This window comes from Oncorhynchus clarkii, chromosome 16, assembly GCF_045791955.1.
Source record: "Oncorhynchus clarkii lewisi isolate Uvic-CL-2024 chromosome 16, UVic_Ocla_1.0, whole genome shotgun sequence".
Classification (NCBI taxonomy): Eukaryota; Metazoa; Chordata; class Actinopteri; order Salmoniformes; family Salmonidae; genus Oncorhynchus; species Oncorhynchus clarkii.
The window spans coordinates 33768910-33793916 of record NC_092162.1 but is presented as its reverse complement, the minus strand read 5'-3'; the positions used below and the strand labels follow the sequence as shown (position 1 = coordinate 33793916).

Genomic DNA, 25007 nt, shown 5'->3' with positions numbered 1-25007 from the left:
AGTTTGGAACTCAGTAATGGGTGTTGCAACTGAGGACACTCAACGTGCTCCTGTTCTGTGAGCTTGTGTGGCCTACAACTTCGCAGCTGAGCCGTTGTTGCTCCAAAATGTTTCCACTTCACAATAACAGCACTTACTGTTGACTAGGGCACCTCTAGCAAGACAGAAATTTGACGAACTGACTTGTTTGAAAGGTGGCATCCTATGACGGTGCCACTTTGAAAGTCACTGAGCTCTTCGGTAAGGCCATTATACTACCAAAGTTTGTCTATGGCGATTGCATGGCTGTGTGTTCAACTTTATACATCTGTCAGCAATGGGTGTGGCTGAAATAACCGAATCCACTCATTTGAAGGGGTGTCCATATACTTTTCAAATCCCCCAAAAGTTGTGAAAATAGTCAAGAACTGAGTTATGCCATACCTCATTTCAGCTATATAACTACCTAAAGAGCTCCAGTTATGCATTTGCCTAGTCAGCGACTCAGGCTACTTTTCCAACAGAACCACCAAATTAATACCTGGACTCTTTATTCAGTTGTCTAAACTTGTAGTAATCATGGTTGAATTACCAACTAGGGGGGCCCCATTGATTTTGTTAGTTACTCTCACTCTGGTATCGAACTGCAAACAATTATCCCCTCCCTATGGCAAAATGTGTAGAATTTCTTGAAATTAGATATAAAACTGCTAATTTCCGGCAAAATGTGTAGAATTGCTGGAAATTAGCTAGCAAACCTGCAATATTTTCTCCACGCCCTGTTTAAAATGTAGAACTGCAGTAAATTATAACTTATTTTTCTTCTCTCCCCTGTCAAGAGGGGGGCCACTAAATGGATGTGTGGATGTGGGTATGAAGACCACTGCGGCCCCTCATGATGATTTCTGTTTTTTTTTGTGGCCCCCATCAAAGTTGCCAATCCCTGGGTTATATTGTGTTGTCTGTGTGTAAAATGGAGTTCACAAAAACAAAAATGTTTGAGATTAAGAGATTAAATGTCACCTAATCATTACCACATACCTACTCAACTTATTCTCACCAGAGCACTGACCGTTTCTCGCCAATTAACGCCTCTTCTCACAGTTAGACTCCCTTGCTAGCTGCACTGCAGACATTTACTGGACACATAATTTGGGCCTGACAAAGACACATTGTTGGATATCTGTTGGTCTATATAAAACCACTGAGAAACAACAGTTTGGACATTACTTATTATCATCTTTTTTCTGTCCAGCAACTGGATGTGCTTCCTTTTTCTACATATTTATTTACCACTAATTCACAAGCACTACACTTGGACTACCAAGGATGTGTTTCGTTCAATACTGCCTTTAGTTTACAGACTAAATCTCACACCTGACTCAATTAGTCAAGTAATCACCAAGCTCTTCATTATTTGAATCAGGTGTGCTAATTCTGAAATTTCCTATATAATAAGTGGAAGGTTGGGAAACTCTGCATTACACTTCAGCGCCACTATACGTGTCGCTTTGCTTTGAGGGGAGAGGTGCAGAGGGGAAGAGCATCTTTAATTTCCTCGACTATACCATTTTCGTTGATTAAGTACAATAGCTTTTTTTTCCAGCTAGTGGTTGACCTAAATGATCCTCTAATACACAAGATGCTTTTGTTAACATTGTGAAAATAGTCAAATGTAGCTAGCAAGAGTTTCTGCTCGCTAGTAGCTATTCGACTTCATACATTTTTGTAAAATAACGAGTGGTGTATATGCAACAAATCAACTTAAATTATCATTATTTGAATTCACAATACGGAATTAATGCACGCGTCAGCCATCAAGGACTGAGCATCAGCAATTCTTGAGCTTGGATGCTGCCATTGGACGTGGGCAGCAAAGCAGCTTTAATTTCAAAGGAAGCATTCATTTAATGGCTGATAGCTGATGTCAATGCCCGATGGCTGTAGCGTAGCAGGGCCGCTAGAAGAACATGAGAACAGCCAGGCTTACATACTGCGTCGTAGGTGTAAAGAATTAATTCTCCATCACAGGGTGTGCTGCCTGCCCTTCAGGTTACATAACATGTTACAACATCTTCTCTTGACAGCCAGCAAGCCTCAACTCAATCCAATTAGGGATTGGTAGCTTCTCATTCTGGCAAGGCTCTCGCTCACTCTCTCTTCCTCCCTAAACCTTTATCTGTATGTAATGTACTAAAGTATTATTGCACTTGAAATATGACCATGATAGACCGCTAAAGTCAGTGAGTCATGGTATAGGTTCTGCGGTTTCAGAAATGCACTGTGATGAACGATTACATTTTTAGCCGATACCGATATCCAATATTTTCCTTGCAGCCTTTGAAGCATTCTAGTACAGTTAAGTAGTTACACACGCAGCGGTCTAAGGCACTGCATCTCAGTGCAAGAGGCGTCACTACAGTCCCTGGTTTGAATCCAGGCTGTATCACATCCGGCCGTGATTGGGAGTTCCATAGGGCGGCGCACAGTTGACCCAGCGTCGTCCGGGACGTCATTGTAAATAAGAATTTGTTCTTAACTGACTTGCCTAGTTAATATAAAAAGGTCACACACCACACTACCCAAAAGGTTATTTTGTTGGCATTTACGCATGTCCCCATTACCAGTAAAACAATCAAAAACGATTTCTTCGTTTCTGTGCTGTTTTGTTGTTCAGTCGTTTCATTCTCAACCAGGATTTCTATGGAAAGCCGTTTGGGTCTTTGCGTGTCAAAAAAGATGCATGTCAAATAACACTATTGGACGTGTAACAAGACACTGTTTCAGTAGCTATAGTTAACTATATAGCTAGGTGTCATCTAAAATAACCTTAATTTATAAGACAGTTCTTGTTTGATTAATTGTGGTCGAATCCATTGGTAAAGTTAGCAACAATAAGGATTAGCCACAAGTGGACTTTGCGGTTAGCCTTCAGAATAAAAGTATGGCATATTATTTTTTCATTTGCATCAATGACACTTATTTTGAAGGCAAACTGCAAATTCCACAATTGTGACTAATCCTTATTGTGGCTAGCTTTACAACACATAACCCGGTCCGGTCGAGCCTCACTAGCCAGATGACGCTAGCTGGCTGCTTATAACGTTAGCTTTTGGCAACAGGGTTAAGTAGCTGGCTAGCTATTTATTTTCATGAACTGAAGTTCAATTTCAATAGGCAAACAATACAATACTTACAAGGATCCCTAAATAATCGTTAAGAATAATGAAAATGACTGCAGGTTCTACTGGTCATTGTTTTCAGGCTGGTTGTATTGGTGCTAGCTAGGTACCAAGCTAAAGTTAGCTAGCCCAGAAGTTGCGGTCAAACAAATAATGCTTTATTACCAACGTGGTATTGTAAACACATCGTTCGTGGCTGGCCTTTGCAGACTTTTTTTGTACAGATTTGACAGTGCCACTGGTTATTTTTTCACACTCGAAGACCCAAACAGCATCCCATAGTATGCATGTCGTGAAGCTAATCGCAGTGACGCGATTACTGTGCAACTCCAGTAGGACAACATCTGAAAAATAGTGCACTTGGTAGTGTGTACCGGTGCTCGCCCAGTTGGCAAAAGCCAACATCTCCTACGGCAGAACGGTTGATTGCCAAGGGCAATCGATTCCATTAACTTGGCTTTAATGGATTTTGTCTAAGTTGTCTCGCTGAAAATGTCTTACTGTTTCAAAATGACTGCTCAAGCCACACAGCACATCCTGTGTGGCTTGGTTAGGGTTAGGAATGTTGTGTTGCACAAAATTGTACGTGCCATTATTACGTCATGTGCCTACGGTATATAGGTATGCACGGTAGCTTTGACATCGGCGTTAAACTGGACATTGGACCGATACCGATTTTGGCATTTTTAGCTAATATCGTCCGATTCCGATATGTTCACGGATATATCGTGCATCCCTAGTCATGACTATCCTATGACGATCCAAAGGATCAGGTTAGTGGATCAGCGCACTCCCTGCCCCGCAGAGGGGGAGAGGGATGGATGTGGGGGTTTTGTGACAGTTCACCCATTGTAAACCATAGGCAGCAGACGATACCCTTGTGGCCTAGTTTGGGTGACTTATGAAGAGTTTACCGCCCAAGAACTTCAACATCAAACAATGGACAACATATTTCATCCTCCGAATGTTGGTAATGATGAGAAATTGAATATGGGAAATTAATGTATATTTTGTGATGTCATTAAAAATCTGAAAGATGTTATAAATGGAAACATTAACTTTTAAGAGCTTTCACACGGTATATCAGACGTACATTTAAATGTTGTAAAACTTGAATGATTAAATATGAAACTATGTGAAAAAATAAAATGTACACTTAGCCACACCCCTAATGAGGTCAGAGTTTGTGTCAACATGATGGACCACCTTTCAGGCCAGAGTGCTTAAAAGGACTCACTGAGAATTTAAATACAGACCAGAGAACAAATAAACATTTAAATACAGACCAGAGAACGTGCAGTGGCCTACATGTTGAAATTGTTAAAACTACAAGACCAGACAGCGTGGAGCAGTGACTACAAAGCTGAGAATGGTAGGACCCTCAAACTCTCAATGAGTGAAGAAGGTAAAGACTCCAAACATTCAGTCTGCAGCTGTGTATGTAAATTAGTCTAGGACATGTGACCAAAGACGAGAGGGAAGAACAGATCCCTCACCACTGTGGTACACCTGAAGTATCAATTCTAAAAGAACACTCCCAGACAGAAGCCTACAACTATGGACAATGTGACCTCTGGTGGACAACCAGAGACTTGTGTCAAACCTCCCATAGCCGGGATCGAGTGGTTTCAGAGAGAACAAAGAAAGACATCTACCTGTAAATATATTGCGTTTCTAATCCGAATGAGTGGTTGTTAGGGTGCTAAGTATTATGTTTACGGTGAGCATAGCTTCCAAATGTATGTATGATAAATTTACTCTGTCTATACCCCTCCCATTGCGTAACCAAACGGTCATGCTTTTGCTGACTAATGCTGACACCTTAAGTTTAAGAGCTTCCACCAACATTTACACATTCCTTTCAAAATTCTTCACGCTCTGTCAAATTGGTTGATCATTGCTAGACAACTATTTTCAGGTCTTGCCATAGATTTTCAAATAGATAAGTCATAACTAACTCGGTCACTCAGGAACATTCACTGTCCTCTTGGCACGCAACGCTATGGAGATTTGGCCTTGTGGTTTAGGTTCTGCTGAAAAGTGAATTCAGTGAACTTGCCTGTGCTTGCCTTTGCTCTTTCTTTTTTATCCTGAAAGTCCCTAGCCCTTAACAATGACAAGCATACCAATAACATGATGCAGCCACCACTATGCTTAAATACTGAGTGGTACTGAGTAATGTCTTGTATCTGCCGCAAACATAACACTTTATTCAGGACAAAAAGCAAATTACTTTACCACATTTTTTTGCAGTATTACATTACTGCCTTGTTGCAAACAGGAAGCATGTTTTGGAATTTTATATTCTGCACTTGCTTCCTTCATTTCACTCTGCCAATTAGGTGAGTATTGTTGAGTAACTACGAAGTTGGTCCATCCTCAGTGGTTTCCTTCCTCTCTGGCAACTGAGTTAGGAAGGACACGGGTTTCTTTGTAGTCACTGGTTGTATTGATACACCATCCAAAGTGCAATTAATAACTTCACCATTCTCAAAGGGATATACAAGGTCTGCTTTTTTTTTATTACCCTTCTACCAATAGGTGGCCTTCTTTCCAAGCCTCCCTGGTCTTTGTGGTTAAATCTGTGTCGATAATTCACTGCTCGACTCAGGGACCTTACAGATAATTGTATGTGTGGGGTACGGAGAGGAGGTAGTCGTTCAAAAATCATGTTAAATACTATTGCACACAGTGAGTCCATGTGATAAGCAAATCTTGACTCCTGAATTATTTAGGCTTGGCATAAAAGGGGTTGAATACTTATTGATTAAAAAGCATTTCAGATTTATAAAGAATAAGTAACATTTTCAAAAAAACAATTCCGCTTTGACATTATGGGGTATTGTGTGTGTGTGTGTGTGTGTGTGTGTGGCAGGCAATGTAAATATGTTTTTTTATTAAGGCTGTAAAACAACTAAATGTGAAAAGTCAAGGGGTTTGAATACTTTCTGAAGTATGTTAGTCCGTTACTATCAAATCATAGCAGTTATGGGCCTAGGACCTATAAAAGGAACTTGTTACAGCCTTTGAAGATCAAATACATCAAGAGTGAACATGTTCTGAAGCCCAAAACTTTGAACATAAGTTGGCCACAAAAAGCTCAAATTAAAGGGCTCATTTGTTTGACGGTTGTTCGTTTGTTTGATGCACTAGTATGCAAAATCCTAATCATTATTTACAAGCCTAAATTCACATAGCATACATGTAAATACATACACCAAGTGTACAAAACAGGAACACCTGCTCTTTCCATGAGACTGAGCAGGTGAATGCTATGATCCATTATTGATGTAACCTGTAAAATCACTTTCAGTGGAAAAGACAGGTTAAAGACTTTTTTAAGCCTCGAGACAATTGAGACATTGTATGTGCTATTCTGGGGGGCAAGGCAAAATATGAAGTGCCTTTGAAAAGTAGTAGGTGCCTGGTGCACTGGTTTAAGTGTGTGAAACGCAACGCTGCTGGGATTCACGCTCAAGTATCCCGTGTTTGTCAAGAATGCTCCCCCACTAGGGATGGGCATGAGTAATCGAGAAGGACGTCAAAATTCTCTCTTTAACCAGAGATCATATTTTGTTCAAATACTATAAAACCATTTGTTCGTAATTGATGTCTTGAAGAAAACGTTGATGTGCTTTGACTCCACTGTTCCATTTGGGACACAACAAAAAAGAAACCAAGCATCACAGTTCTGCTCCCTACATTTCCTTTCCCCTTCATGTCTTACTTAATTGCGTTCAGACCACTCCCTCCACACACGCATGCTGAGTGCACATACGCTTTTATAGGCATTTACTTCTGCATCTACCTGATGGGATACACAAGCTAAATTCCTTGTCAAATGACGAGTTAACACGTTCAAAATGGACTGGTGAACGGAAGGAAATGGACAGATTCAAATGAGTGGATTCGGCTATTTCGGATACACGTGTGTGTATAAGGTAGTAGTTGTTAGTAGGTAGTAGGAATTGTTAGGTTAGATTACTCGTTGGTTATTACTGCATTGTTGGAACTAGAAGCACAAGCATTTCGCTACACTCGCATTAACATCTTCTAACCATGTGTGTGACAAATCAAATTAGATTTGAGCATAACCACAGACTGCTGAAGCAACACTATAGCAACGTCAGCATAAGAACTGTTCGTTGGGAGCTTCATGAAATGGGTTTCCATGGCCGGGCAGCCGCACACAAGCTTAAGATCACCATGCGCAATGCCAAGCGTCAGCTGGGGTGGCGTAACTCTCGCTGCCTTAAACTCTGGAGCAGTGGAAACGCATTCTCTGGAATGATTTTATTTAACTGACTTGCCTCCTTAAATAAAAAAGGTTAAGAACAAATTCTTATTTACAATGACGGCCTACCCCAGCCAAACCCGGATGACACTGGCCGCCCTATGGGACTTTCAATCACGGTCGGATGTGAAACTGCCTGGATTCAAACCAGGGACTGTAGTGATGCCTCATGCACTAAGATGCAGTGCCTTAGACCGCTGCGCAACTCGGGAATCCCCGATATGATGAATCATGCTTCACAATCTGTCAGTCCGATGGACAAATCTGGGTTTGGTGGATGCTAGGAGAACGCCACCTGCCCGACTGCATAGTGTCAACTAAAGTTCGGAGGATGAATAATGGTCTGGGGCTGTTTTCATGGTTCAGGCTTGGCCCTTAGTTTCAGTGCTACATCATACAATGACATTCTAGATGATTCTGTGCTTCCAACTTTGTGGCAGCGGTTTGGGGAAGGCCCTTTCCTGTTTCAGAATGACAATGCCCCTGTGCAAAAAGCGAGGTCCATACCGAAATTATTTGTCGAATGGTGTGAAAGAAGTTGACTGGCCTGCACAGAGCCCTGACTTCAACCCCATCGAACACCTTTGGGATGAATTGGAACACCCACTGTGACAGGGCTTAATCGCCCAACATCAGTGAATGATGTTCGACAAGCAGGTGTCTCCATACCTTTGGTCGTATTTCATCTCCACTTCCTAACATCAAAAGAATCAACAGCGTGACTCCACGTTTACTTCTATATGATAATTATATCAATATTTGCGCATAAACGCGTTTTCACTGCCATTTCTAGCAATTTAACAAAGATTCCCCCATGTTGAAGAAATTGTCTGCATTTGTAAAATTGTAGCGAAACGTCCCGTTTCCTGGTATGACTTAACTCATGTAAAAACGGTGGATGGAACGAGGTCGTAGGAAATAAACACTTTCAGAAAACCTAGTGTCAAAATGTAAATGTGTTTGAAGCGTTACCATTACCCATTTAGGTAAATTGCGCATTAATACACTGAAGACAGGCCTGCATGCCCTTCCACCTATATATCAGGTAGCCCTCAAAAGCCTTCATGAATAAAATGTTAGAATTGACTAACATTTGACATTCTAATTCCCATGTGCCAACATATCGCCACGGGCAGTGCCATTATGAAACTTGCACTCCTGTAGACCTGAAATAATTAAATGGTGAAACTTGCTTCCAACCAATCACACAAGCAAAGTAATTCCGCCATTGTTAAATATCAGGACAAGGATCCTGCAAATAATCATTTTTATAGTTGAAATACATTTAGCAGGCAGACATTTCGAATTAGTTCTACATGTGGGTGGAGTGGCGCTTCATAGTTACGTTGACATCACCATCCACGTGTACCGTAAATTATTAGTTAAATAAAGGTTAAATAAAAAAAAAAACGTTTCCATTTGTCGCAAAGACAAGTTAGACAAGATAAATCGACCCGTTTAACGGATATACAATTGTTGTCGATCTTAAAAGAAAATGTCTCATCTGCGGTTTCCATTACACACGGCGCAAATATTTGTTTGTTGCGACGTTGCTTTTGTCGATTAAACTGGTCAATGGAAACCTGCCTGCTGTTGGCACCGCCGGAACGCGAGTAGTGACTTGATTGAAGCAACTTTTTCAGTAAATGTACACTTACATTTTTACAAACCTTGTCATACAATCAGTCATTCATTCTCAATGCGAACATGTTTAAAACTTTTTAGCCTATAAATTCAGGTCATCTACTCACTCCATCTCTGCGTGAAGTTGTTTAATCCATGTCTTTTTCGAATCCTTCTCGATACCTCTCCACTCATAGCTCTCACAGGTATCAACGTTGAGCCTCTTATCTCCCTGGACTGCTTGTCGTTTCTCAAATTAATATGTATCAACCACATTCATCATGGCAACACAAGGAGAATAGTAACGCACAAGTAACGCATGCTGTTGCTCAATGTTCACGGGTTGGCTTCTCTGGGAATTGGAGAGATGAACGCACCAAACTGTACAGTGCGCGGAGCCTATGGTTCGATCAATTGTCAGTGTCTCGCGTGGATGTGCTTCATCCGATACAATTACGCTACCAATGCATAACTATTCCTTTGATAACTAGAATTACAGCTAATTTCATCTGGTGAGTCAAGATGACAGTCAAATAAAATTGACATAGGATAGGCGACAAACAGATCAGACAAACATATTTCATCCCTAATAAATCGTTTAAAACTTTTCTTAGATATCCTTTTTTGTTTTCAGTGCAGTTATGTAGGACAGCTCATAACTATTAGTTAGCCTTTACAATACTGACCAAAAAACGCAACATGTAAAGTGGCAGATCCCAGAAATGTTCCATATGCACAAAAATCATATTTAATTCAGATTTGGTGCACAAATGTGCTTACATCCATGTTGGTGAGCATTTCCACTTTGTCAAGATTATCCATCCACCTGACAGGTGTGGCATGTCAAGAAGCTGATTTAAACAGCGTGAGCATAACACAAGGCCACTCAAAAATGTGCAGTTTTGTCACACAATACAATGCCATGTTTCAAGTTGGTGAGCATGCAATTGGCAGGAATGTAGGAATGTCCACCAGAGCTGTTGGCAGAGAATTTGTTCCTTTCTATGCCCTTGGAGACCAATGTCGTTTTAGAGAATTTGGCAGTACATCCAACCAGCCTCACAACCTCAGACCACGTGTAAGCATTGTATGGGAGAGCGGTTTGCTGATGTCAATGTTGTGAACAGAGTGGCCCATGGTGACAGTGGGGTTATAAACTCAGCAAGATAAGAAACGCCCCTTTTTCAGGACCCTGTCTTTAAAAAGATCATTTGTATAAATCCAAATAACTTCACAGATCTTAATTGTAAAGGTACCCTCAGATTTCATCCTGACCAACCTGCCCTCTAAATACACCTTTGCTGTCTTCAACCAGGATCTCAGCGATCACTGCCTCATTGCCTGCGTCCATAATAGGTCCGCTGTGAAACAACCACCCCTCATCACTGTCAAACGCTCCATAAAACACTTCAGCGAGCAGGCCTTTCTAATCGACCAGGCCCGGGTATCCTGGAAGGATATTGACCTCATCCCGTCAGTAGAGGATGCCTGGTTATTCTTTAAAAGTGTTTTCCTCAACCTCTTAAATAAGCATGCCCCATTCAAAAAATGTAGAACTAAGAACAGATATAGCCCTTGCTTCACTCCAGACTTGACTGCCCTTGATCAGCACAAAACATCCTGTGGTGTTTTGCATTAGCATCGAATAGCCCCCACAATATGCAACTTTTCAGGGAGGTTAGGAACCAATATACACAGGCAGTTAGAAAAGCAAAGGCTAGCTTCTTCAAACATAAATTTGCATCCTGTAGCACTAACTCCAAAAAGTTCTGGGACACTAAAGTCCATGGAGCGTAAGAGCACCTCCTCCCAGCTGCCCACTGCACTGAAGCTAGGAAACACTGTCACCACTGATAAATCCATGATAATCGAGAATTTCAATAAGCATTTTACTACGGCTGACCTTGCTTTCCACCTAGCTACCCCTACCAACAGCTCTGCACCCCCCGCAGCAACTTGCCCAAGCCCCCCTGCTTCTCCTTCACCCAAATCCAGATAGCTGATGTTCTGAAAGAGCTGCAAAATCTGGACCCCTACAAATCAGCTGGTCTAGACAATCTGGACCTTCTCTTTCTAAAATTATCCTCCAATTGTTGCAAACCCTATTACTAGCCTGTGCAACCTCTTTCGTATCGTCTGAGATCCCCGAAGATTGGAAAGCTGCCGTGGTCATCCCACTCTTCAAAGGGGGAGACACTCTATACCCAAACTGTTACAGACCTATATCCATCCTGCCCTGCCTTTCTAAAGTCTTTGAAAGCCAAGTTAATAAACAGATCACTGACCATTTGGAATCCCATCGTACCTTCTCCGCTATACAATCTAGTTTCAGAGCTGGTCATGGATGGACCTCAGCCACACTCAAGGTACTAAACGGTATCATAACCGCCATCGATAAAAGACAGTACTGTACAGCCGTATTCATCGACCTGGCCAAGGCTTTTGACTCTGTCAATCACCACATTCTTATCGGCAGACTCAACAGCCAGCCTTGGTTTCTCAAATGGCTGCCTCGCCTGGTTCACCAACTACTTCTCAGAGTTCAGTGTGTCAACTCAGAGGGCCTGTTGTCTGGACCTCTGGGGCGTCCGGACCTCTGGGGTGCCACAGGATTCAATTCTCAGGCTGACTCTTTTCTCTGTATATATCATTGATGTCGCTCTTGCTGCTGGTGATTCTCTGATCCACCTCTACGCAGACGACACCATTCTGTATACTTCTGACCCTTCTTTGGACACTGTGTTAACAAACCTCCGGACGAGCTTCAATGCTATACAATACTCCGGTGTCCTCCAACTGCTCTTAAATGCTAGTAAAACTAAATGCATGCTTTTCAACCGATCGCTGCCCGCACCCGCCGGACTAGCATCACCACTCTGGATGGTTCTGACTTAGAATATGTGGACAACAATAAATACCTAGGTGTCTGGTTAGACTGTAAACTCTCCTTCCAGACTCACATTAAGCATCTCCAATCCAAAATTACATCTAGAATCGGCTTCTTATTTCACAACAAAGCCTCGTAAAACTGACTATCCTACCGATCCTTGACTTCGGCGATGTCATTTACAAAATATCCTCCAACACCTTACTCAGCAAATTGGATGTAGTCTCACAGTGCCATACGTTTTGTCACCAAAGCCCCATATACTACCCACCACTGTGACCTGTGGGCTCTCATTGGCTGGCCCTCGCTTCACATTTGTCGCCAAACCCACTGGCTCCAGGTCATCTAAGGCTTTGCTAGGTAAAGCCCCGCCTTATCTCAGCTCACTGGTCACCATAGCAACACCCACCCGTAGCACGCACTCCAGCAGGTATATTTCACTGGTAATCCCCAAAGCCAACATCTCATTTGGCCGCCTTTCCTTCCAGTTCTCTGCTGCCAATGACTGGAACGAATTGCAAAAATCACTGAAGCTGGAGACCCATATCTCCCTCACTAACTTTAAGCATCAGCTGTCAGAGCAGCTTACTGATCACTGCACCTGTACACAGCCCATCTGTAAATAGCCCACTCAACTTCCCCATTCCACCAATTATTTATTTTTGCTCTTCTGCACCCCAGTATCTACTTGCACATCCTCATCTGCACATCTATCACTCCAGTGTAAATGCTAAATTGTAATTATTTTGCCACTATGGCCTATTTATTGCCTTACCTCCCTACTCTTCTACATTTGCACACTGTGTATACATTTTTCTATTGTGTTATTGACTGTATGTTTGTTTATCCCATGTGTAACTCTGTTTTTGTCGCACTGCTTTCCTTTATCTTGGCCAGCTCGCAGTTGTAAATGAGAACTTGTTCTCAACTGGCCTGGTTAAATAAAGGTGACATTTCAAATATATATATTTTAAAAGACTAACTGCTTACAGACGGTAGGAAATTAAGGTCACAGTTATTAAAACTTAGGACACTAAAGAGGCCTTTCTACTGACTCTAAAAAACACCAAAAGAAAGTTGCCCAGGATCCCTGCTCATCTGCGGGAACGTGCCTTAGGCATGCTGCAAGGTGGCATTAGGACTGCAGATGTGACCAGGGCAATAAATTGCAATGTCCGTACTGTGAGACGCTTAAGACAGCGCTTCAGGGAGACAGAACGGACAGCTGACCGTCCTCGCAGTGGCAGACCACGTGTAACACCTGCACAGAATCTGTACAAACGAACATCACACCTGCGGGACATGTACAGGATGGCAACAACTGCTCGAGTTACACCAGGAATGCACAATCCCTCCATCAGTGCTCAGACTGTCCGCAATAGGCTGAGAGAGGCTGGACTGAGGGCTTGTAGGCCTGTTGTAAGGCAGGTCCTCACCAGACATCACCGGCAACAACGTCGCCTATGGGCACAAATCCATCGTCGCTGGACCAGACCAGCGGTGATGGTCGGAATCGCGTTTATAGTCGAAGGACTGAGCGTTACACCGAGGCCTGTACTCTGGAGCGGGATCAACTTGGAGGTGGAGGGTCCGTCATGGTCTGGGGCGGTGTGTCACAGCATCATCGGACTGAGCTTGTTGCCATTGCAGGCAATTTTAACGCTGTGCGTTACAGGGAAGACATCCTTCTCCCTCATGTAATACCCATCCTGCAGTCTCATCCTGACATGACTCTTTATCATGACAATGCCACCAGCCATACTGCTTACTGATACTGATATGTGGCGTGATTTCCTGCAAACAGGATTGTCAGTGTTCTGCCATGGCCAGTGAAGAGCCCGGATCTCAATTCCATTGAGCATGTCTGGGACCTGTTGGTCGGAGGGTGAGGGCTAAGGCCATTCCCACCAGAAATGTCTAGGAATTTGCAGGTGCCATGGTGGAAGAGTGGGGTAACATCTCACAGCAAGAACTGGCAAATCAGGTGTAGTCCATGAGGAGGAGATGCACTGCAGTATTTAATGCAGCTTGTGGCCACAACAGATACTGACTTACTTTTATTCAATGTCTGTGGAACTTGTTGTGTTTGTTTTAGTTTAATCTTTTTATGTTCATACATATATTTACACATGTTAAGTTTGCTGAAAATTAACGCAGTTGACAGTGAGGATGTTTCTTTTTTTGAGTTTAGTATGGGCAGCCATAAACCACGGACAATGAACACAATTACATTCTATCAATGGCAATTTTGAATTCACAGATTATGTGACGAGATCTTGAGGCCCATTGCTCTGCCATTCATCCCCCGCCATTGCCTCATGTTTTAGCAAGATGATGCACTGTCCCATGTTGCAAGGACCTGTACACAATTCCTGGAAGCTGACAATGTCCCAGTTGTTCCATGTCCTGCATACTCAGACATGTCACCCATTGAGCATGTTTGGGATGGTCTGGAATGAGGGGTACGACAGCGTGTTCCAGTTCCCACCAATATCCAACAACTTTGCACAGCCATTGGAGAGGAGTGGGCCACCATTTCACCATTCCACTGAAGTCGGTTCCTCTCCTTGTTTGGGCGGCGTTCGCCTGTCGGCGTCACCGGTCTTCTAGCCATCTTCGATCCACTTAATTTTCCATTTGTTTTGTCTTGTTTTCCTACACATCTGTATTTAACCCTCTGTTCCCCCCCATGTCTTTGTGTGGTACTGTTTGTTTTAAGTGCTTGTGCACATGTTTACTGGTGCGCATTGGGTTTTGTACCCATGTTGGTTATTTCTTTATGCTGTTGGTTTTGCAATTAAACTGCTCCGGCTATTACCTAGTTCTACTCTCCTGCGTCTGACTTCCCTGCCACCAGTTATGCACCCCTTACAATAACAATCAACAGCCAACTCTATGCAAAGGAGATCTTGCACTGCATGAGGCAAATAGTGGTCACACCACATACTGACTTGTTTTCTAATCTACGCCCCAATTTTTAAGGTATCTGTGACCAACAGATGCATATCTGTATTTCCAGTCATTTGAAATCCATAGATTAGGGCCTAATTAATTCATTTCAATTGACAGATTTCTTTGTGCTGCGTTACAGTTCATATAATCTTTGAAATTGTTGAGTTGTTTTTGTTCAGTAAATGTACGAGTTCACTAAGCTCATGTTACCAACTAGCATTATCAATTGCCACTAACAGTTCCATAATGATGGTTTTCACCATTAAATGCTATCCTATATGCTTATGTCCTATAGACTTATTCTATATACACATTTGGCACAGATCAGTGATTTGACATTAATCATCATACAGTGCATTCGTAAAGTTCAGACCCCTTGACCTTTTCCACAGCTTGTTGAATTACAGCCTTATTCTAAGATGGATTTTAAAAATGTTGTTGTTGCAAATTTCAAAATGTCTTTAAATATTGCGTTTACAAAGGTATTCATACCCTTTTACTCAGTACTTTGAAGCACCTTTGGCAGCGATTACAGCATCGAGTCTTCTTGGGTATGACACTACAAGCTTGGTACACCTGTATTTGGGGAGTTTCTCCCATTCTTCACTGCAGATCCCCACAAATTCTGTTAGGTTGGATGAGGAGCGTTTTTCAGGTCTCTCCAGAGATGTTAGTTCAGGTTCAAGTCGGGTTCTGGCTGGACCACTCAAGGACATTCAGAGACTAGTCCGGAAGCCACTCCTGCCTTTTCTTGGCTCTGTGCTAAGGGTCGTTGTCCTGTTGGAAGATGAACCTTCATCCCAGTATGAGGTCCTGAGCACTCTGGAGCTGGTTTTCATCAAGGATCTTTCTGTCCTTTGCTCTGTTCATCTTTTCCTCGATCCTGACTTGTCTCCCAGTCCCTGCCGCTGAAAAAGATCCCCACAGGATGATGCTGCCATCGCCATGCTTCACTGTAGGGATGGTTCCAGGTTTCCTACAGACATGACGATTGGCATTCAGGCCAAAGAGTTCAATCAAAGTTTCATCAGACCAGAAGATATAGTTTCTCATGGTCTGAGAGTCCTTTAGGTGCCTTTTGGCAAAGTCCAAGCGGGCTGTCATGTTCCTTTTACTGAGGAGTGGCTTCTGTCTGGCCATTCTACCATAAGGGGCTGATTGGTTGAGTGCTGCAGAGATAGTTGTCCTTCTGGAAGGTTCTCCCATCTCCACAGATGAGCTCTGTCAGAGTGACCATCGGGTTCTTGGTTACCTTCCTGACCAAGGCCCTTCTCACTTGTTTGCTAAATTTGACCGGGCTGATAGCTCTATGAAGAGTGGTGGTGGTTCCAAAATTCTTCCATTTAAGAATGATTGCGGCAACTAGGGATGCCTGATATATCGGTGAACATATTAGCTAAAAATGCCAACATTGGTATTGGCCCGATGTCTAGTTTATCGATGTCAAAGCTGACGTACATGACGTAATGTTGCTCTACACGTGCAACACAGCATTCCTAACCTAGCCCACAACATCTGCTGGGTGGATCGAGCAGTCAACGAGTCGAGCAGTCATTTGAAAGTAAGAATTTCAGCGAGACAACTCAAAGGCGAAATCCATTAACACCAAGATAATGGAATTCATTGCCCTTGACAATCAACTGTTCTCTGTCCTGGGTGATGTTGGCTTTCGCGACTGGTCGAGCACTGGTACACACTACCAAGTGCGCTATTTTTCAGATGTTGCCCTACCGGAGTTACACAGTGATAGCGTCACTGCTATTAATTAGCTTCACAACATACTTTGGAATGCCGTTTGGGTCTTTGCGTGTCTAAAAAGAACCATTAAATGACAATAACACTATTTGACTCGTCAAATAACAGTTCTATTACAGAATGTGTGTTCTGAATATGCATGTGTAAGCCAAGCGCCACCACTACTATCAGTAGCACTGTCAAAGCTGTACAAAAAAAGTCTGCAAACACTGGCCACAAACAATGTGTTTACAATACTGCGTTGGTAATAAAGCATTATTTGTTTGACTGCAACTTCTGTGATAGCAAGCTAGCTAGCTAGGTACTCAGCTAAAGCACCAATACAACTAGCCTGAAAACAATTTCCCCAACGTTATCAGCCTCAAACGTCCACGCAGTATTGTTTTTCCTCAGGAATAGTGTTCAATTCAGTTTCAGAGTCCCTCATTAAGAGCTACGATGCTAATGTTCTCTAGGTGTCACTGAGTAGACTGATACCCCATGTCATTGATCCACAATCCATAGTTAAGGCCGTGCAGTGAAATAAGGATGTCCCCAATGCAATTCTAAAGTCTAATACATCCTAATACATCCAGTGTGATTTCAACAGATTTTTGTCAAATTAACAAATCATTGTCTTTTGTTAATTTTATGTAACAACATTCCAACCTCGTTTAGCATGATCTATTAAATGATGACAAGTTTACTATTTGCATCACTGTCAATTACATTCTATCCACTATTGTGGCTAGCTAAAACATAGATGGGTCCGACCACCATTAATCAAATAAGAACTGTCTTATAAATTAGGGTTATTTTATGATACCTAGTTATATAGCTAGCTAACTATAGCTACTGAAACAGATTGTCGTTTTGCTATGTTTTTGGGGAAGAACACTGTTTGCATCCATGAGATGACCAGCACTGTAGGTGCGCGAGACAACTTTACCAGCATCATAGCAGACGTATCGATGAATCATTGTGACATATGAGTGATAGTATAATCAATGTGTAAGAACTATGTAAAATATGTTTGAATGCATTAAATTCTTGTGCAGTCATATTCAGGTCCTGATTGGTCAAGCTTATTTGGGTCTTTGCGTGTCAAAAAATACACACGTCAAATAACACTATTTGACGTGTGTATTTTTTGACACGAAAAGACCCAAACAGCGTTCCATAGAAATCCTGGTTGAGAATAAAACGACTGAACAACAAAACAGCACAAAGTAAGTGAAAGAAATAGATTTTGATTATATTTTGCTGGTAATGGGGACATGCGTAAATGCCAACAAATATATTTTTGGTTGGTGTGAACTTTATTTAACCAGGCAAGTCAGATTAAGAACAAATTCTTATTTACAATGACGGCCTTCCCTGTCAAAAACTCGGACGACTCAGGGCCAATTGTGCGCCGCCCTATGGACTCCCGTTTATGGCCGGATGTGCATGGATGCATGCATGGCAGCATGGATTCGAACCAGGGACTGTAGTGACGCTTCTTGCACTGAGATGCAGTGCCTTAATCCGCTGTGTGTGTGTGTGTGTTAACTATTTAACTGTACTAAAATGCTTAAGTCCGCCAACATTTTAAATACCGGGTATCGGGATCGTTTTATTTGGCATGGAAAATATAAGGTATCGGCCAAAAAATGTCATTGTTGCATCACTAGAGGCAACTGTGTTCTTGGGGACCTTCAATGCTGCAGACATTTTTTGGTACCCTTCCCCAGATTTGTGCTTCGACACAATCCTGTCTTGGAGCTCTATGGACAATTCCTTAGACCTCATGGCTTGGTTTTTGCTCTGACATTCACTGTCAACTATGGGACCTTATATAGACAGGTGTGTGTGTGCCTTTCCAAATAATGTTCAATCAATTGAATTTACCACAGGTGGACTCCAATCAAGTAATAGGAACATCTCAAGGATGATAAATGGAAACAAGACACACCTAAGCTCAATTTCGAGTCTCAAAGCAAAGGGTCTGAATACTATTGACTACTGTCGTACCCCATTTTTTTTTTCACATTTTATAAACCGTTTTTCTCTTTGTCATTATGGGGTATTGTGTGTGTGTGTGTGTGTGTGTGTGTGTAGATAAGAAACAAAACAAATATGTTATCAATTTTAGAATAAGGCTGTAACAATGTGGAAAGTCAAGGGTTCTGAATACTTTCTGACTGCACTGTAAAGTGATGCATCGTGGCATCCATGAGGTTGAGCGATGAATAGTTTGGTTTGTTTACCCTTTAACCAGTCTGCCACCAGCCTCAGCTGGACCAGAGGGGTGGGTCCTCCTGAGGCGCCTGTCACAAGAGCATCAACCTCCTCCCTCTCCTCTGGAATGCTTCATGCTTTACTTGCATGGTCGGTATACAACTATTCAGGTTCAGACAGAAGGGGAGAGGGAGATTGTAGATGTTTAGATGAGAGCCACTCACGCTTGAGGCCTCACGCACCAACGAGTAGGACTGCACCCCCCCCCCCCCCAAACCTAAATCCAGCCTCCTCGCCATCTGTTTACCTTCGCTTGAGATTAAGCATCAAGATTACACCTTACTTCTGTATGTGAACTGAAGGAAGGTTTAATCAACATTTTAGAAAAATGGGCAGCAATAATGACGATATGTATCAATTTGGCTAGGAGAATAACAATTTTGGTGTATATGGCACTAGGTCAAGACCAATGTATTTCTTCTGAGTCAATTCCAAATAAATGACCTCATTAATTAGTTAATCCCAAATAATAAGGGATGACGGGGATGCTCACACTGGGATCGACAATAGGAAAAGCTCCAGTTTCTCTGCTTCTCCCGCCATCCTAGCTCTATTTGTCTGGAAGAGATGTGGATAAGTAGTTGAGAATTTTTTTTTTTTAAGAAATACAATTAATTGGAAGCAGTGACATGTCAACATCTGACCTTCAACTACCTTTGAAGATTATTTACAGTGATCACCTCTGTTAAGATATTTTCATTACCTGTGAGCGTAGTGTCCATCTTGTTCAGTAGTGTGGTTTGATATTTCAGACTCCCTCACAATGTATTGTCTCTCCTTCAAGCTATCAGTTATTGTTTGCTCTAATGTAGACTTTGAAACTCTATATTTAAACTGTGGGCACACCCTTTTGGTTTGCCTAACAATATGATGTGCTTGGAGTCATGCGTCATAAGAAACAGAAATCCAAAGCAGACATCTGTGTAGTTTACAGGATATGATACCAAGCAGAGTTTTAAAGTCGTGAGAGTTGTGTCACTACTACATGATATCAATTTTACATTGTAGCTGTGGAATCTAGTGGAAACCGTTTATCATCCTCACACAGGCTTGAAAATCACACCAAATCCTGATTTGTCCAAATAATCAATGACAAACCCCAAACCAGGAACTACTGCTGCTCATAATCACATCATTTTATGTGAGTCTTGACAGATTCTCGTTTCACCCGTCCATGAAAATCTGTCCACGAGAGATTAGGTCAATTCCAATGCAATTTGTTTTTGGAATGGATTTCAGTATTCAAATTGAAACATATTAAGTTAATGAGGGTTTTTCCAGTTGTAATAGCATTTTCTACTGAACAAATCAAAGGAATGTATCTCAGTCAAACCAATCAACATTAAGCTTGTACACAGCAAATTGACCAGTGTTGATTGATTTCAGGAGTCAGAGTGAAATGAACATTCAGTGGTGTAAAATTACTCCCAATGTTGGTGTTAACTTCTACTGGATTGGTGTCCCGAAATCGGGACAGTTATTGCTCAATATGCGATAATGTGACTAGAATGACATGGTTAACAACAGCCAACTTCCCGGGACATAGACATGTCTTATATGGGCAGAAAGCTTAAATGATTGTTAATCTAACTGCAGTGTCCAATTTACAGTAGCTATTACAGTGAAAAAATGCCATGCTATTGTTTGAGGATAGTGTTCTGTTGTGCACTATCACGGCAACTGGTTTGATACATTCACATCTGAAGGTGAATAATGTTCTTACATTCAATCATCCTGAGGGTCCCAGAGATACAAATGTAGCATAGTTTTGTTTGATAAAATACATTTTTATATTCAAATGACATTCTTGGGAGTGTGGAAACTTACAAAAATGCTATGGTAATAGAAAATGTATATTTTATAGTTATGTACTTGAAAATGTATCAATTGACCAATTGGGCACATTTGGGCAAACTCGTGAAGGACAACTTACTTACTTACTGACTTTATTGTCCCCATGGGGAAATTTTGTTGCGGTGTCATGTACACATTTAAAGTGGCCTTTAAATACAAAACAAAATTGACAATACAACTTTTCATAACAGTTACATACCAATACATAAACATTTTTTTAAAAAGGCTGGCCTTACTGAATCGATAGGAACATTAGCCCGAGCTATTTAGGAGGGATAACACACCTGGCACAAATGTTTGTCTTGTTCTGTTTTTCCTGCTGAGGGGTGCACTATACCTGCGCCCAGAGAGGAATAGTTCAAAGTCCGGGTACAGGGGGAGGCTTGAGTCTAGACCTGACAGACTTGGTACAAAATATTATGCAGTGATGTAATTCTGAAACTTTGCGCATACACACTGCTGTCTTGTGGACAACATCTAAATTACACCTAGAATCCTACATCACTGTCTGTCCTTTCTCTTCAAAGATGATGCAACATTTTCTTTGAAAACGCATGTTTGTTTTATCTTTCACCAGATCTAATGTGTTTTATTCTCCTACATTAATTTCACATTTCCACAAACTTCAAAGTGTTTCCTTTCAAATAGTATAAAAAATATGCATATCCTTGCTTCTGGTCCTGAGCTACAGGCAGTTCGATTTGGGTTTGTCATTTCAGGCGGAAATTGAAAAAAGGATCCGGTGCTTTAGGGCTAGGCTCCTTTTTTCTCAATTTCCGCCTCAATGACGTGCCCAAAGTAAACTGCATGTTGCTCAGGCCCAGAAGCCAGGATATGCATATAATTGGTACCATTGGAAAGAAAACGCTTTGCAGTTTGTAGCAATGTTAAAATAATGTAGGATAATATAACACAATAGATATGGTAGGAGAAAATCCAATGAAAAACCAATCAGAATGTTGTTGTTTTTGAGACCATCCTCTTACAATGGCAGGTATAAGGTCATACTGAAAATTAGCTCCCTGAATGAAATTCCTATGGCTTCCACAGGGTGTCAGCAGTCTATGCTCAAGGTTTCAGGCTTCTAACTTCAAAAACTAGTCAAATCGAAGACATCAACTAAACTGACTTTTTGGGATATAAAGAAGGATTTTATCTAACAAAACGACACTACATGTTTTAGCTGGTACCCTTTGGATGACAAATCAGAGGAAGATTTTCAAAAAGTAGGTGATCGCTATTTGTGAATTTCCGGTGGAAAAATATTTTGTTGTGGGGCGCCGTCCTCAAACAATCGCATGGCATGTTTTTGCTGTAATACCTACTGTAAACCGTACAGTTAGATTAACAAGAATTTAAGCTTTCAACCGATATAAGACACTTGCATGTACCTAAATGTTTAATATCCATAATTTGTATGATTATTTATTCGAATTGCGTTCCCTCCAGTTTCACCAGAAGTTGTCCCGCTAGAGGGATGCCTAGCCCTAAAAAGTTTTAACCTTGTCACGTTTGGATGAAAAGTGTGCCCAGAGTAAACTGCCTGCTACTCAGTCCCAGTTACTAATATATGCATATTATTAGTAGATTTGGATAGAAAACACTGAAGTTTCTAAAACTGTTTGAATTATGTCTGTGAGTATAACAACTCATATGGCAGGCGAAAACATGAGAAAAATCCAACCAGGAAGTGGGAAATCTGAGTTTTGTAGTTTTTCAAAGCTTGGCCTATCGAAGTGTCTATGGGGTCAAATTGCACTTCCTAAAGCTTCCACTAGATGTCAACAGTCTTTAGAAACTTGTTTGAGGCTTCTACTGTAAAGGGGGGGCTCATAAGGGCTCTTTGAGTCAGTGACCTGGCAGAGAGCCACAAACTCGTGACGCTCGTTCACGTGAGAGGTAGAGATTGCTTTTCTAAAGACAAAGGAATTCTCCGGTTGGAACATTATTGAAGATTTATGTTAAAAACATCCTAAAGATTGATTCTAAACATTGTTTGACATGTTTCTACGGACTGTAACGGAACTTTTGGACTTTTCGTCTGGACCTAAAGCTCACGCCTCATGAAGATGGATCACTGGGCTGAACGCGCAAACAACAAGGATGAATTTGAACATAAATGATGATCTTTATCGAACAAATCAAACATTTATTGTGGAACTGGGATTCCTGGGAGAGCATTCTGATGAAGATCATCAAAGGTAAGTGAATATTTATAATGCTATTTCTAACTAATGTTGACTCCACTACTTGGCGGATATTTCTTTGGCTGGTTTGGTCTCTGAGCGCCGTACTCCGATTATTGCATGGCGTGCATTAAGGAAAATGCAACCTCTATCTTTAATTCTGTGAATAACACTTGTATCTTTTATCAATGCTTATTATGAGTATTTCGGTACATTGATGTGGCTCTCTGCAAAACATATGTATTGTGTAACATGATGTCCTATGAGTGTCATCTGATGAAGATCATCAAAGGTTAGTGATGAATTTGATCTATATTTCTGCTTTTTGTGACTCCTCTCTTTGGCTGGAAAAATGGCTGTGTGTGTTTTTGTGACTTGGCTCTGACCTAACATAACCATAGGTTGGGCTTTCGCTGTAAAGCCATTTTGAAATTGGACACGATGGGTAGATTAACAAGAAGTTTCTTTCATTTGGTGTATTGCACTTGTTAATGTGTGAAAGTTACATATTTCTGAAAAATATTTTTGAATTTCGCGCACTGCCTTTTCAGAGGAATGTTGTCGAGGGGTGCCGCTAGCGGAAGCTCCTGAGTAATGCAGGTTACTGGTAGTCTGACTGTCGATTTAGGTTTGAAAGTATATCTAAACAAACCTGACACATTTTGGTCTTCCCGTATGCTGCAGCTCGTTTTTGTGTAATGTTACAAAAAAACACTAAGAAAGAAGAAACATCAGAATAACTCACATTTAACACCAGGTTAAGTCATGTTTCTTAATTCTATCTATATGTATTCTTTAATTATTTATTTTTAGTAGTTAATTAGACATTTATTTTCTACAAATGTGCGGCAAGCCAACTCAGTTGAACTAACAATTCACCTGTGGAGGGCATTGAAACACTAGCACTGCCTTGTCTCAGAACCACCTGAAGCACAAATGCTATTATCTGCTTGAATAAAACCTAGTGATAATATACTATTGTAATGCCAAAATGTACTCAAATAAGATCAGTAAGTTGGATGTTTTCACATCTTTATAATAAGAGGAAGTCTCCAAATGCAGTGGTTGTGCTGTTACCACTAGCCATAGGAAGTAAAAGTGGAATTGTGTTAGTTTGATAGCACCTGCACCGTGTCAAGTAGATCAAACATTTCCCCTCCCTTCCTGTTATATTATGTTTATTAATAGGAAATTGTGAGATGCAAAAGTATTTGAAATGTGCCTCTTACACAAATTGAGATGGTGCTGAAGAAATCTGCTATTGCAAAAATTATCCAAGGGCTGCATAAAAACCTGAATACACAATTGACTCGCTCTAATCCTCCAGACTGTGCAATACACATGTAGTGATTTGTCCGTTTTTTTTGTTCTCTCTCTATTCTCGTTTTTACACCTATCCGGTATATATTAAATGTATTTACCAATATCCATTTTTCTGTGCTTTGCATAGTGAATAAAGATATATCCTAAGCTAAGTACCACAGGTAATGCTGCGTAGTGCAAAATTGAACTCTACTGTCATGACGTTGGCCTGGGGGGTAGGTTTATGACAGTCATAAATACCTCCTCCCCCCTTTTTCCACTCTCTACCCTACTGAGGTTACATTTGCAAAACCCTTGGTTAAGAAGTGCCTGTTTATTAATATGAGACTTGAAACCGTTTGTGATAGCAACATGATCAAGTTGCTTGAAACTAGTCTGAAGCATCATTCAAAGACCAATCTGTGTGAGATCCAGGTGTAGAGAATATTTTCTGTACACCTGGTTCTATATAAGTTGAATTTCTGTCTTGACTTCTTCCTCACCCCCTTGTTCCTTACCTCCTCAGTCCTTCCCTGCATCTCCCAAGCCTTCTTCCAATGAGCCTCCAACATTGCTGGAGAGGGGGAATTGCTGCGGAAGTTAAGCCTGACCTCCTCAGGGGACCTTGAGCTGACGAACAGGGTCACTCAGTGGAAGAAGCTCATAACACAGAACAGGTGGGTACTATCATCTCAGCTGTGCCATAACATGCCAATAACAGAATTGTATGAGTT

General features: G+C 41.4%; 1 protein-coding gene across 3 annotated transcripts in view; it reads right to left on the bottom strand.

Annotated features, from left to right (window-relative positions):
- LOC139368333 (DENN domain-containing protein 2D-like) overlaps positions 1–9432 on the bottom strand; it is a 56720-nt gene extending 47288 nt beyond the window's left edge. The window contains exon 1 of one of the 3 annotated variants that reach the window (XM_071107091.1): positions 9207–9432. In XM_071107091.1, coding sequence (XP_070963192.1) covers positions 9207–9354 — 148 coding nt within the window. In that variant the 5' untranslated portion in view covers positions 9355–9432. The remainder of the gene's footprint in view (positions 1–9206) is intronic. The other 2 variants (XM_071107092.1, XM_071107090.1) reach the window with 2 other exon arrangements.
- Positions 9433–25007: the final 15575 nt, after the last annotated feature.